The 11,803-nt window shown below is 40.9% G+C and overlaps 1 protein-coding gene across 1 annotated transcript; it reads left to right on the top strand.

Annotated features, from left to right (window-relative positions):
• Window positions 1-1,925: 1,925 nt before the first annotated feature.
• Window positions 1,926-8,327, top strand: FRG1 (FSHD region gene 1). The gene is made up of 9 exons (XM_059470471.1): window positions 1,926-2,068; window positions 2,371-2,438; window positions 3,282-3,404; window positions 4,360-4,417; window positions 4,595-4,709; window positions 5,068-5,172; window positions 5,891-5,982; window positions 7,019-7,129; window positions 8,050-8,327. Exons 1-9 carry the CDS (start codon window positions 2,007-2,009, stop codon window positions 8,084-8,086), a joined length of 771 nt encoding a protein of 256 aa, XP_059326454.1. The 5' UTR covers window positions 1,926-2,006; the 3' UTR covers window positions 8,087-8,327.
• The last annotated feature ends 3,476 nt before the right edge of the window (window positions 8,328-11,803 follow it).

The raw sequence follows: 11,803 nt of genomic DNA, 5'->3' as shown, positions 1-11,803 counted from the left end.
TCAGGCAAGAGGATTTGCATCTCTTCATGGATCTTTATCCTGTGGGAGAGTACCACAGGATAAAGACCCAGACAGAAGAAGCACCCAAAAAAGATTGTTAATAGTCAAGGATCACCTCCTCTAAGCTTAGGAGCAATGCATCCCAACAAAGAGGAAGTTGGGCAAAAACGCCAGGATGTCTGCATGGATAAGCAGCTCCTGGGCAAATTGCAACATAAAAGAGAACCCTGCAGAGGGCAGGTACTTTCCTATTCACCAGCAGAAAAGTTGTCACAGCACATGTCACAGCTGAGACAACCACGATACAGAGAGTATCACCACACAATTTCAGACCGCTTCAACCCACACAGAGTAACACCATAACACACCAGAAGGCTTCAAGCACATGCCCTTCTTATTCTTTAGCCCCACCTTTTATACCCTCAGGCTGATGCACTGCACCTGTGTGCCCTCTGCTCCCTTTGGAGGTTGGTCAGGGCCCTGGGCACTCCAGGGCTCATTGCTGTCAGTGCTGCTCACCTGCTGCTCACAGCTGCACCCACTGGGGATGAGGCTCGGCCACAGCCCCACTCCCATTCACCACAAACTGTGCAGCTACAGAAAGTAACAAAGCTAACACACACAGCCACACACAAAAAATATTCTGAATTTACATGGACCAGCAGCTTAATTCAGGAATTGCTTTTGCTAACAAACACAACATCCCTAAAGCTCTGAAATGAGAGACTTGCCAAAACCTCCTTGAAGTTCATTAGGGTTGTTTGCATTTTACACAGCAAGTGTAACTACAATACAAGGTAGTGTCCTCTTAGGCACGCAGACAGAAATTCAAAGAAATTTTGGTGAGAAGAGGCAGGGTTCTGGATGCAACCAAAGTATCTGTGGAAGACATCTGCAGTCATCCACCAACTCCAGGGTCATTCACTGGGACACTGTACATACCAAGCTTTGTCAACTGGTCACTTTCAGTGACTTTAAAAGCCTTGACATAAACACGTATGAGACTCGCATTTGTTACTTGTAGAAGATAGCTCTGAGGTGCTGAAAACTTACAAGCATAGATAGGAAATTAACTTGGAAACCAAAAAGAAGCAATCTAATGCAAGCATCTCTGTACCTGTACATAAGACATGTACAACAAGCCTTGTAGGGGTAATAATTTTCATTTAACCAGGTAATATAATCAACAGGCAACTTTTTGGGCACAAACCCACCTCTCTCATGAATGAGAAGTAGGAAGAACACTTTTGAAGACTAAACACAAATTACTACTGTAGTTTGGATTCTAATCACACATGGGCTAGTAAGGCTGTTCCCCAAGGAAAGAGTCTTGGTACCTGTCTAGAAGGTTCTAGGTTAATATGAGAGAAAGGTCGTTATGTGCCAAGGGGGAAGTCTGACGTATGTTTTATTGCATGGAATACCAAGTGGCTAACAGGATGGAAAAATTTGTCATACCTCATTTCACCCCTAGCGTGGTATACCTGGCTGACTTGCAAACTGTATTTCCCCAACGGGTCTTCATAGGCGTCCCTGGAAGCTTTTACTCCTTCACCAGCGCATCCAGGCGTCCAGCTCACATGTAACCCTGCCAGAGGCAAGACCTGCTGCCCTTGGCCTTGCTGCCCTCATGTCCGAGGGCTCTGCTGATGTTCATGACGTGTTTTACAACAGACACACACACGGGCTGTAGGAGCCATGGGTTCTTCATTCCTTAGCGTTCTTTGCCTGCAGTCTGGCAAAGCGCAGGCACTGCACCCATGGAGCCAGGCCAGACTTAGACGGGAAAGGTGCCCAGGGACAGACTGTTTAAATGTAATTTTAAACTCTTCTTGTTTCATTTTTCCGCTCAAACTCGGTGTCCAGCACCCTCCACGTGCGCTGACCGAGGCACGGCGCCGCCGGTGCCCGCCCACAGCCGGGCGGAGGCCGGGCCGCGGCTTCGGGGCTTCCGCCCGGCCTGAGGCGGAGTCGGCTCCGTCCGCCCGCCCTTCCCGCATCCCGACATGGCGGAGTATTCCTGCGTCAAATCCACCAAGCTCGTCCTCAAAGGCTCGAAAGAGAAGAGGTGAGGAGCGGGCTGCCCGCCGCGCCGCCCCTGCCCCGCGCTGCGGCAGCCGCCGGGGCCCGCACCGCCGCGGGGCCGGTGTAGGAGGCCGGGCAGGGATGACGCCGGGCCGGCCCTGCTCTTCCCTTCCCTTCCCTTAGCTTCGCTCCGGCCCGGGGGCTCGGCAGGGCTGGGGCCGGGCTGGGCACCGCAGGGTTCCGGCCGGGGTCAGGGAGCGCTCCCGCAGGGCCCGGCCGTGAGGCCCGGCGGGACAAGGGCCGGGTCGGCGGCTCGTTCTCACTTCTTTGCATCTCCCCTTGCAGCAAGAAAAAGCACAAGGAAAAGAAAAGGAAAAGGGAAGAGGATGCGGCAGAGCAGCTCGATATTGTTGGTGAGCTGCTTTCCAGGAGTTATGTGACATTGCGGAAACTGTAGGGGATGTGCCAGAAGCTAACGGGGTCCTTATAGGACTTAGTAAAGCAAGTGTAGCTGCTGTAGAAATATATAACTGTTTCTCACAACATGTCATTTGTGTCTTGGAATCTTCCTCGATTCCACACAGAACTTGTGACACCAATAGAATGGATTCAGTTTTTTGTAAGTAATTTTAAAAAAGCATTACTATCTTAATGAGCTAGGAAATATTTGTAAGACAGTATACAAAGAGAAAACTTTACTGTTCAAAAATTGTAAAAGTCATAATTCTAAGTCATGCACATGGGAAGGGCTTTAACTTTGGTAGAATTCTGTAGGAGTCAAATGTTCAAATCCAGATTGGCTTGAACAACTGAGGTCTAAGGATTACAATTTACATATTTAACAGCGAGATTAAGTAGTATCTCTGATTCTCTTGTGCTGGAGAATCTTATAAATGGATATGACTCCAAAACTGCAGGAGACAGATCCAGAGGGAAAAAATCTTTTTCTTGTGAAGTGTGTCTTTGCTGCATCAGCTGAATGAATCAGCTTGGTCTGTGGACTAACACAAAGAAGGGATGAAGCACAGGAGCTTGTAGCTAGGGATGGCAGCTGGTCAAAGAGCAGGACTTCCTGAGGCAGCAGCAGCAACACCATTAAACTGGCTCTGGACTATAAAATAATGCACGAAGTTTGTGAGATAGCTGTCTTTTGAATTTAAAATTTCAGAGAAGACACAGAAGTATAACCTCTTTGGCTATTGTAATCAGAAGTTGTGGTTACTGTGTTAATAAACTGTTGTGGTTTTATATTACAGGAAACTGGTGGGCTGTCAGTAATTTTGGTGAAATTACAGGAACTATAGCTATAGAAATGGATAAAGGAGCTTACATCCATGCCCTTGACAACGGCTTGTTTACACTTGGAGCACCACATAAAGGTTTGTTCCAGGAAATTTGAAAATAATAGAGTTTTAATAATAAAGTGCCTAAAAGCATAGAACTAGCATCACCTCAAGGCAAGCAGTGTTACAGCTAAAACCAGTTTACTACAAAAAAATGCAATAATTTTAGCTGAAGCATGCAGATGACACAAACCTAATGACTGCCAATCAGTTTCACTCATCTAGTTTCATGCTGGCTTATGTGCGCAATAAATTGAACTGCACTGGAGATGATTACCTGTTAAAGGCCATACTTGCTGGATAAAAAGCAGTATAATTTTTATTAAAACCGATAAAGTGTTTATGGTGTCACTTGAAGAGTGAAATTCAAGGTAGATGAGTTTTAATGCTTATTGCTGCATCCTTGTCATAATATACTTGTTTTGTCAATGCACAAGAGAACTACCAATGTGCTGGGATAATTAGCTCGTTCTTGGAATTTGAGGGCAATGACTCTGACATGGACTGTTCCAGAACCCTGACAGTCTGTGTGTGTTTCATCTCCAAACAGAGATCAGAGCAACAATGGCCATATTCCCTTGTTTTGGTTTTGAGGGATGAAGAATCCAGTAGCTTTTAGGATACTGAGTTGAGTTACCATAGCTGAACCATAATGCATTTTGTTATCAAAGAAATAACATTACAAGGAGATTAAGGTATTCAAAGCCACCAGGAAAATTACAAAACATTCTCAATTATAAATTTCTTTAACTTATGATAATCTTTATTTTGTGCCTTGTTTTAAGCATTGTAAATATATGAGCATAAATGACCACCTGCATTGCTTTTTTTTAAAAGTGAGTACTCAAAAAGGAATTTTTAATTAAATAAATACTTTCCATAGTATTTAGTAATAGTCAATGTTCAATTCTTTTTGATACTGGAGTATTATTAGGCTAATACATTTTATGTTTATACTTCATACTTAACTAATGGAAAATTCATTCCTCAGGTGATGAAGGCCCTAGTCCTCCTGAGCAGTTTACAGCAGTTAAGTTATCTGATACAAGGTAATTACTGTAATGTTTCAAGTTTTGATACTTGTTATCTTTGGATTTTGTGAAAAGGCATTTTAATACTCTTTTGAAATACATTGTCTTCTACTAAAAGTGTCGGTGATGTTTTGGGTATTGTGAATTGCATTAATTAAAAACGCTCTTTCTTGTTTCCAATGTTTTCCCTTTGAGGATTGCTCTCAAGTCTGGTTATGGCAAATACCTTGGTATAAACTCAGACGGGCTTGTTGTTGGACGTTCTGATGCAATAGGATCAAGAGAACAGTGGGAACCTGTCTTCCAAGATGTAAGCTCTTTGCAATGGTTTATTTGATGTTGCTAGTGTTTGATTGTATTTTGAGATGGGTATTTTTACTATGAAGTTAAAACCTTTTGCAATCTCTTTCATATTGTAACTTATGATTTTCCAACTGCAACGCATTTACTGTAATTGAAAGTTTTTTAAATGCTTCAATAGCTGCATTTTGGCAGCTATAAGCATCTTAAAAATGAAGGAGTCAGCAGGTCTGGCTAGCTAGTGAAGTATCCATCCATAAGAGAATTATTTACAGAGATGTTTGGCATATTGTAGAGGATAAATTGTTACAAATCAAGGATTATATACAGCCTCATTATACTTACAGTGTGTGATATTGTTTCTGCAGAGGAAAATGGCATTACTAGCAGCAAACAGCCGTTTTATCAGGTGTAATGAGGAGGGGGACATTGAAGCCAAAAGCAAAACTGCAGGGGAAGAAGAAATGATAAAGGTAATCTATAACTTCTACAATCTACAATTAATACAGGATTGGCAGGAGTCGAACTCAAGCAGGTGTCTGTGTGCTATGATTTTCTGTTAATACAGTTATAATTGCTTCCTATCAGCTCTCAAGTGATCTGGCCACAAGAAGGGTAAATGAGTTCCAGGGCTGTAATAATTCTCAGTACCTCCTGTAGAGATAAGAAGATACTTTACCACTCAATAGGACAAAAGAGTCTATGTGATCTTCCAGGTACTTCTAAACAGCTTGGCACAGAAGAGAGGAATTATGACCAAATCAGGGACAGAGAAAGGGGGAGATCTTTTAAGAGAATCTGCAAAGACTATCTTGACTTTATCTGAACATGGGAAATATATCTCTACTCTCCAAATAGAGATAGGTGTCTTAACTAGTGGGAGCAACAGTATTTTAAGTCAATCTCTGAATTGTCCCTGCCAAAATTAAGAACTGTAGTAGTGCTTCTTTGAGATAAAGGCAGTTATGTCTAATATCAAGGATTGCACTTAACATTTCCCATATTTCAGGCAGCTCTTACTTTTGCAGTTGTTTCTGGTTAACCAGTTTGAAAACTGAACTTGAAAAGTCACTGTGACTCTCAATCTGTTACGAAGGATACGTAGTCATTCACCTGTAACTTACTGTTTTTAAAATACAGGTGTTTTCTGTTGTGTTTTGGTTGTTTTTTCATTTTTCTTTCAATTATTAGATTCGTACTTGTGCTGAAAGAGAAGCTAAGAAGAAAGATGACGTTCCACAAGAAGACAAAGGAAATGTTAAACAGTGTGAAATCAATTATGTGTATGTACTTTAAAGCTGGTAACAGGCTCAAGTGCCTTTTTCTGTTTCTGACTGGGGCTGTCTTTGGGCCCAATGCCCATCCAGCCTTTCACTCTCTTTTCATTAGCAGGACAAGGGAAGAAAACAGGGTGAGGTAGCTCATTGCTTGAGATAAAGGAGAGCTGCTGTACCAGATACTGTCCCAGGGTTAACTGTGAACGATTTGTTAAATTTATTTTCTTTTCATTGCATGTAGATTCTGAGAGACAAAAATTATAAACACCACCTTTCCCCTTCTCCCATCTCAAGCTCGACTTCTCTCCAGAGCTTCTACCTGCTCCACTAAGCCAGATGGGCTGTAGGTCAATACACAGTGTTTCCTTTCAGTCACTCCCTTCCTTTCCTGCTGCTCTGGTATGGTCTTATTCATGGGCTGGAAGGTAATATTTGGTCCAGTACCTACAGCATCTCCTTCCTCTCCTTCTCTGTGCTTGATGTTCCCACTGCCATTTTGCAGTTTTAGGGTTGGGGTTTTTTTTCCTTCTCTGCCTGTATGGCATTTTGCTTTATCTTAAATCTGTTTCCATGGGAGTGCCACCTGCTTTGCTGGTGGATTTAGCTGTGTCCTGTAGTGGATGTCTTGAGAGCCAGCTCTGTCCAGCACAGGTCAGCCCCTGGCCTTTTCTCACAGAGAAAACACCTGCACTTCCCTGCAGTCAGCACCTTGCAACTACATCCAGTACACTTTTGCTCCCTGATTTCTTATGCTAGTAGTTAAATAAGGGGCTCTTTAGAATTTGTAACCACTTCATGCTAGTCACATAGGGGCTCATTCCTACTTAGACTGCCAAAAAAAGCAAAACTTGAGTAGTTTTCACCTACAGAAGCCTTAGTGCAACCTTAGTACTGGGATGGTTTGCTGGAATTTATTAGGTCAGTCAGCTACTAGCTGCTTTAATAGGAGCTAAGATCCTTACCACAGCTGCTGATGTGTTGGGAAACAAAAAAATTTAAAAGCTTCAGTTCTTTACTACTTTTCTTTTCTTCCCCCTTACAGGAAGAAATTCCAAAGTTTTCAAGACAAAAAGCTTAAAATAAGCAAAGAAGATACAAAAGCCCTTAGAAAAGCCAGAAAAGAAGGCACTTTTCATGAAATGCTACTTGACAGGTACTTCAAAGTGCTAGAAATAATGTATTGTTTAATAAACTATTGGGAGATGCACATATGGTAAATCCTGGGGTACAAAAGAGGGCTGGATTTCAGGGACATAGGTTCCTGAGCATTTTTCCACTGGTGAGTGTTGGCCCTGAGTCCTGGGGCTTGCCACTTTTTTTTTTTTTTTTTTTTTTTTTTAATCTGGATTTTCACTTCTTTAGCTGAAGTTTGCAGGTTTGAATTTACCTGTAAAGTAGTTCTTTTGAAAATCTTTAATCCCTCAACAACTCGGAACTAAACAAACTGAACAATCTAGTTAATCTTTTTAATTGTGAAAATTGAGCTAATTTTTAACACTTTTCAATACCTATGGTACCAGAATATTTTGGAGAGGCAGAAGTTGAATTTTAAAGAGAAATAGTGTTTATTAAGAACAGTCTTCATGTTATCTAGAGGGAATTTTTTGTCCTGCTAAATTAAGACTATAGAAACCATGTTGAATTTTTAAAGCCTTTTATGTCAATATATAGTATAAATATTTGCATTAATTCAGTGGCTGGAATGCAGAAAACTACTTCTGATAATTACAAGTAATGTGAGAACACTCCTGGGTTCTCACAGGTGGTCAGCTTCAGATCATGCTGAATGTGAATTCCATTCCTCATGGGAGACAAAATGCAATTATGTTGATTTGAAGGGAAAGTCAAGGTTAACTTTAGCAAGTTAACTTAACACTGCAGTTCTACCTCCTTAGGAAAACAAAGTAAATTAACAAATCCAAAGTGTTGTTAGGCCTTTATATGTACTTTGAAGCAAAGTTCAAGAAAAATTACTTTTAATGCATTCTTAACACTTTGAGGCAGATAAAACACCCAGGTGTAATTGTGTTTGGTCTTAATCTAAATCTTGTTTCATTCACTTTTCCCATACAGGAGAGCTAAAGTGAAAGCAGATAGATACTGCAAGTGACATCCAGCTGGCCCATTTTCTTCTGCAACTTTGATGGCAGCGTCAAATTGAAAAAGAGTAAAATATTTTATAGGTGTTTTTTATTTAAAGCATTTTTTAAGTATCTTGAAGAATTGTATTAAAATTTTCTCAAATATTAATAATCCAGTTATCTTGTTAACTGTATAATTTGTGAATACTTGGCTTGTATGAAGGGAATGGCTCCAACAAAAATTAAAGGTAAATCAGTTAATAATGGTAAGTTATTTCTTATGTAACTTAAGCCCTGGGAGACAGACTGTGCACTGATTTAGTCCAGAGAGAAAGCTCCCTGGCTTTTAGGACAAAATTTAGAAATAAATAGATTATTGTATGCAGATGTTCCTGGCCAGAGTCAGGAATTCTTGGATAAAAATGCAGCAATAGCTGTGAGGTGTGCTGTGGCAGAGAGGGAGGAAAAAAAGTTACTGATTTTACTCCTTAGTTTGGCCTAGGACTGGGGATTAGGGCTCATTAACTCATTGTTGTAGGTACCACACTACACATCCCTCCCTAGAAATGTGACTGATGTACAACAAGCCCTTGGAATATCACAGTGCTGCTGTGGCCTGCTGCCAAAATTACACTCAGAAACACCAGGAAACAAACAGCACTGCAAGGAGTGGGCTGCAGCCCAGAGTAACTATTTATTGGAAGTTCAGTGCAGGTCTCATTGATCCACAGTCACAGTGAAACTTAAATACATCTGAAGTGAACACTGATGGTGGAAGTAGATTGATATTACAGCATCTGTTTTTCTTTCAAGAATATATTGTTTGAATAAAGACTCATAGAACGCACAAAAATAGTTACTCAGATACACCTGGAAGCAGAAGTATATGCTCTGGTGGGGAAGGGTGCTGAAAGGACTGCTCAGCAGCAGAATAAGAACCTGAGAATTACCCCTGAAAGGGAATTTTCCATTTCATATTAGTGTAAATAGAAGAATACAATGTGTTGCAAGTTGCTATAAGTGATAGTAAGGGCAAAACAGAACTTTTGTGTTTTGTGTTTGTCACAGAGAGGTGAGTAAGTGAAGTAAAAAGCAGTGGCAGAGCAAATGAAATGGGACTGTCCCTGGTAGGAGAGGAAGTACTAGACTTGGCAAGGGACTGGCAGCCTTGCAGAGAATAAAGGTATTTTAGTAACGATGGAGTTGCCCTGTATGTTGGGATTATGACACACTAGAGTCTTGAGAAAATGTGTTCTGAGATAGCACAGATAGAACAGGGATCTGGGGAATTCACTGGAAATCTAGGCCCAAGACAGTGAAATCAATGGTATAACAAAGCAGTGAAGATCATGTATTTATTTTAACTGTTACTCTGAGGAGTCTTTTTGGAGGTTTCCCAATGGAGGTATTCATGGAGTCATCTTTAAGACACTACATCCTGATAGTAGTGTTGACACAAGGAGCTTTAATTTAACTGAAACAGAAAAAAGGAGGAAGTAATTTGGGCAGCCCCTACTTAGGGGTGAAGGAACAGATCTGGAGAGGGGTAATACAGTACTGGATAGATGAGTATGAGAGAGCAGAAGGGTGGACAAAAGTGCTAAGTTTCAGTGAGACCAGCTGTCAGCACAGTCAGCAGGCTAACTGTACATCTTAAGAAGCATTTTCCTTCTTAGATTTTTAAAAACTGACAGAAGAAACATAGACTAACCCAGCCTAAGGTGCTGGTGTGGACCCTGAAGGCAAGGCATTGTGATAGGAGCACAGCAGAATAGCCATAGTCAGAGAAGGTGACTGGTGCTGAAAGGTAACTGTTGCTTAAACTGAGAATTTCTTTACCAGTGAAAGAACTAAACCAGAATCAAAAAGAGGCCTCAAAAAAGTACGCTGTGTAATGTGACAGTGACATCATTTTGTCTTCGGAGCATTTGGAAAGAGATTTTAATTTTCCAAAGTCATTGTTTATTTTCTCCTGTTAAAAATGTACTAAAGATGGTAAAGCATCTAGACAAAGATAATGAAGTCCCTTACAGCTGTTCACCCCAGATATAAAAGATGACCAAAAAATGTTCAGAAAATAGCAGGACCAACTTAAGCAGACTCTTTCTTACCATAGCCCATAATAGTATATTCAGATATCTAGAAGTAAACACAGGATTATTGTTCTACATGTATCTATTTTCAACTGAAAATATTTTCCAAACTCGATAGAAACTGCCTGATGTCCTGATTTTAAAGAACACTCCCATAAAAATCTCAAGGTTTGTCCAGTTACACTGTAATTTTCCTCAGTTTCCAAATCCACAGATTGATCCTGTATCTTCTTTCACCTGTACTTAAATGTTTTTATGCCTTGGTCTCTAAAGCTCCACGCAATTCCCAGCTTCTGCTCTGAGCTGGCTCCTTACTACACTCTTGCACGCTCACCTCCCAGGGCTTTCCCACACTGCATTTTCTATCCTTTCCTGTTTCTTAATTTTTGCAGTTCCATGCAGTTTTCCAATCAACTGTCTGCCAAGGACTTCCCTTATTTTCTTGCCACCCCCACTTGGTTTTGTAAGAGAGTTAATTGCACAGGCAGTTAAGTCACGATGTAGAGACTGCATCACTTCATTTCTGTGTGCCTAAAAACACGTGGCATGGCTTAGGCATTGCACAGAGCACATGAGACAGGCTAAAACACAGGCATCCTGGAAGGGTTTGAGTACTTTTTCATGGTGCTTCCACCAACTGTTGCCAGTGTACACACTCATGAAGCATTCATTTGTTCACACTAAAATTACAATGCTCATACTAAGATGACCGTACACACCTAATTTGGATGCTGATTTCTACTTGTTACAAGAGCCTGGTCTAGTGGAAGGTGGCCCTGACTATAGCAGGGGGCTTGGAACTCGATGATCTTTAAGGTCCCTTGCAATTCACACCATTCTCCAATTCTATAAAACAGATAACCTTTTAAACAACAATTAGAAGGCAGGGCACTTATAGACGGATGCATCTCATACCCTGTGTTTCTCATTAGTCTGTCTCCCCAGTTGCCCACTTCCTGCACTCCTAAGCTGCAAGATGGAGAAAAATCCTTCCTCAAGAACATGCCTGCCTGGCATCTTTCATTACCACTGATGCTCAAAAGATAGGCTGGAAATAAATCCCCATGGACTGATATCTATATAAACAGATATTTGTTTATTGCAGTGCTGGTGGTGAGGGGGATATCTCCTAACTCACCCATCCATGTCAAGTGCTGTGGTGTATTTATACAGTAAATATTGCTTAGTACTGCTATGTCACTAAAACATCATCATGTACATGCTGGAACTAATTTACATAATCTGATCTCGTGTTATTAAATCGTTCCTTTGCACTGCACTTGCATCTCCCCAATTCAGAGGTTGTTGGGGGTTTTTGATGAAGGCTTCCCAAGGTCTTCTTCACATCAAACTTTTCAACTTTGTCTTCAGAGCATGCACAGTTATGGTGTTCCTCGTCTGTCTAGTCCCAGCCAGTCTAAATTCTTTTTGTGGCAAATCGGCTTTACATTTCCCAGTTTTTTATTTGTACTATACTTACCTATCTCTAAAGCCATTCACCTGATGAGTTTTTTCTTCTTTTATCTATTCAGCATTAAGCAACTAGTTAACTACAAACTAGTTAACCACATACCAGCCATTATATTGTCTAGAAAGTTATTTATATCAGGTTATATAGGTATAAAAAGCTATGATTCAGGTTATATCAGGTTA

Source organism: Ammospiza nelsoni, chromosome 4 (genome assembly GCF_027579445.1).
Source record: "Ammospiza nelsoni isolate bAmmNel1 chromosome 4, bAmmNel1.pri, whole genome shotgun sequence".
In the NCBI taxonomy this organism is placed as follows: Eukaryota; Metazoa; Chordata; class Aves; order Passeriformes; family Passerellidae; genus Ammospiza; species Ammospiza nelsoni.
This window is presented reverse-complemented; position numbering and strand designations above follow the sequence as displayed.

Bases quoted from the DNA above. Each gene is read 5' to 3' on its own strand.
- FRG1 (XM_059470471.1), top strand. From the start codon at position 2,007: ATGGCGGAGTATTCCTGCGTCAAATCCACCAAGCTCGTCCTCAAAGGC. The intron at 5,983-7,018 runs GTATGTACTTTA...TCCCCCTTACAG, and splicing joins CAGTGTGAAATCAATTATGT to GAAGAAATTCCAAAGTTTTC. The intron at 7,130-8,049 runs GTACTTCAAAGT...TTTCCCATACAG, and splicing joins CATGAAATGCTACTTGACAG to GAGAGCTAAAGTGAAAGCAG.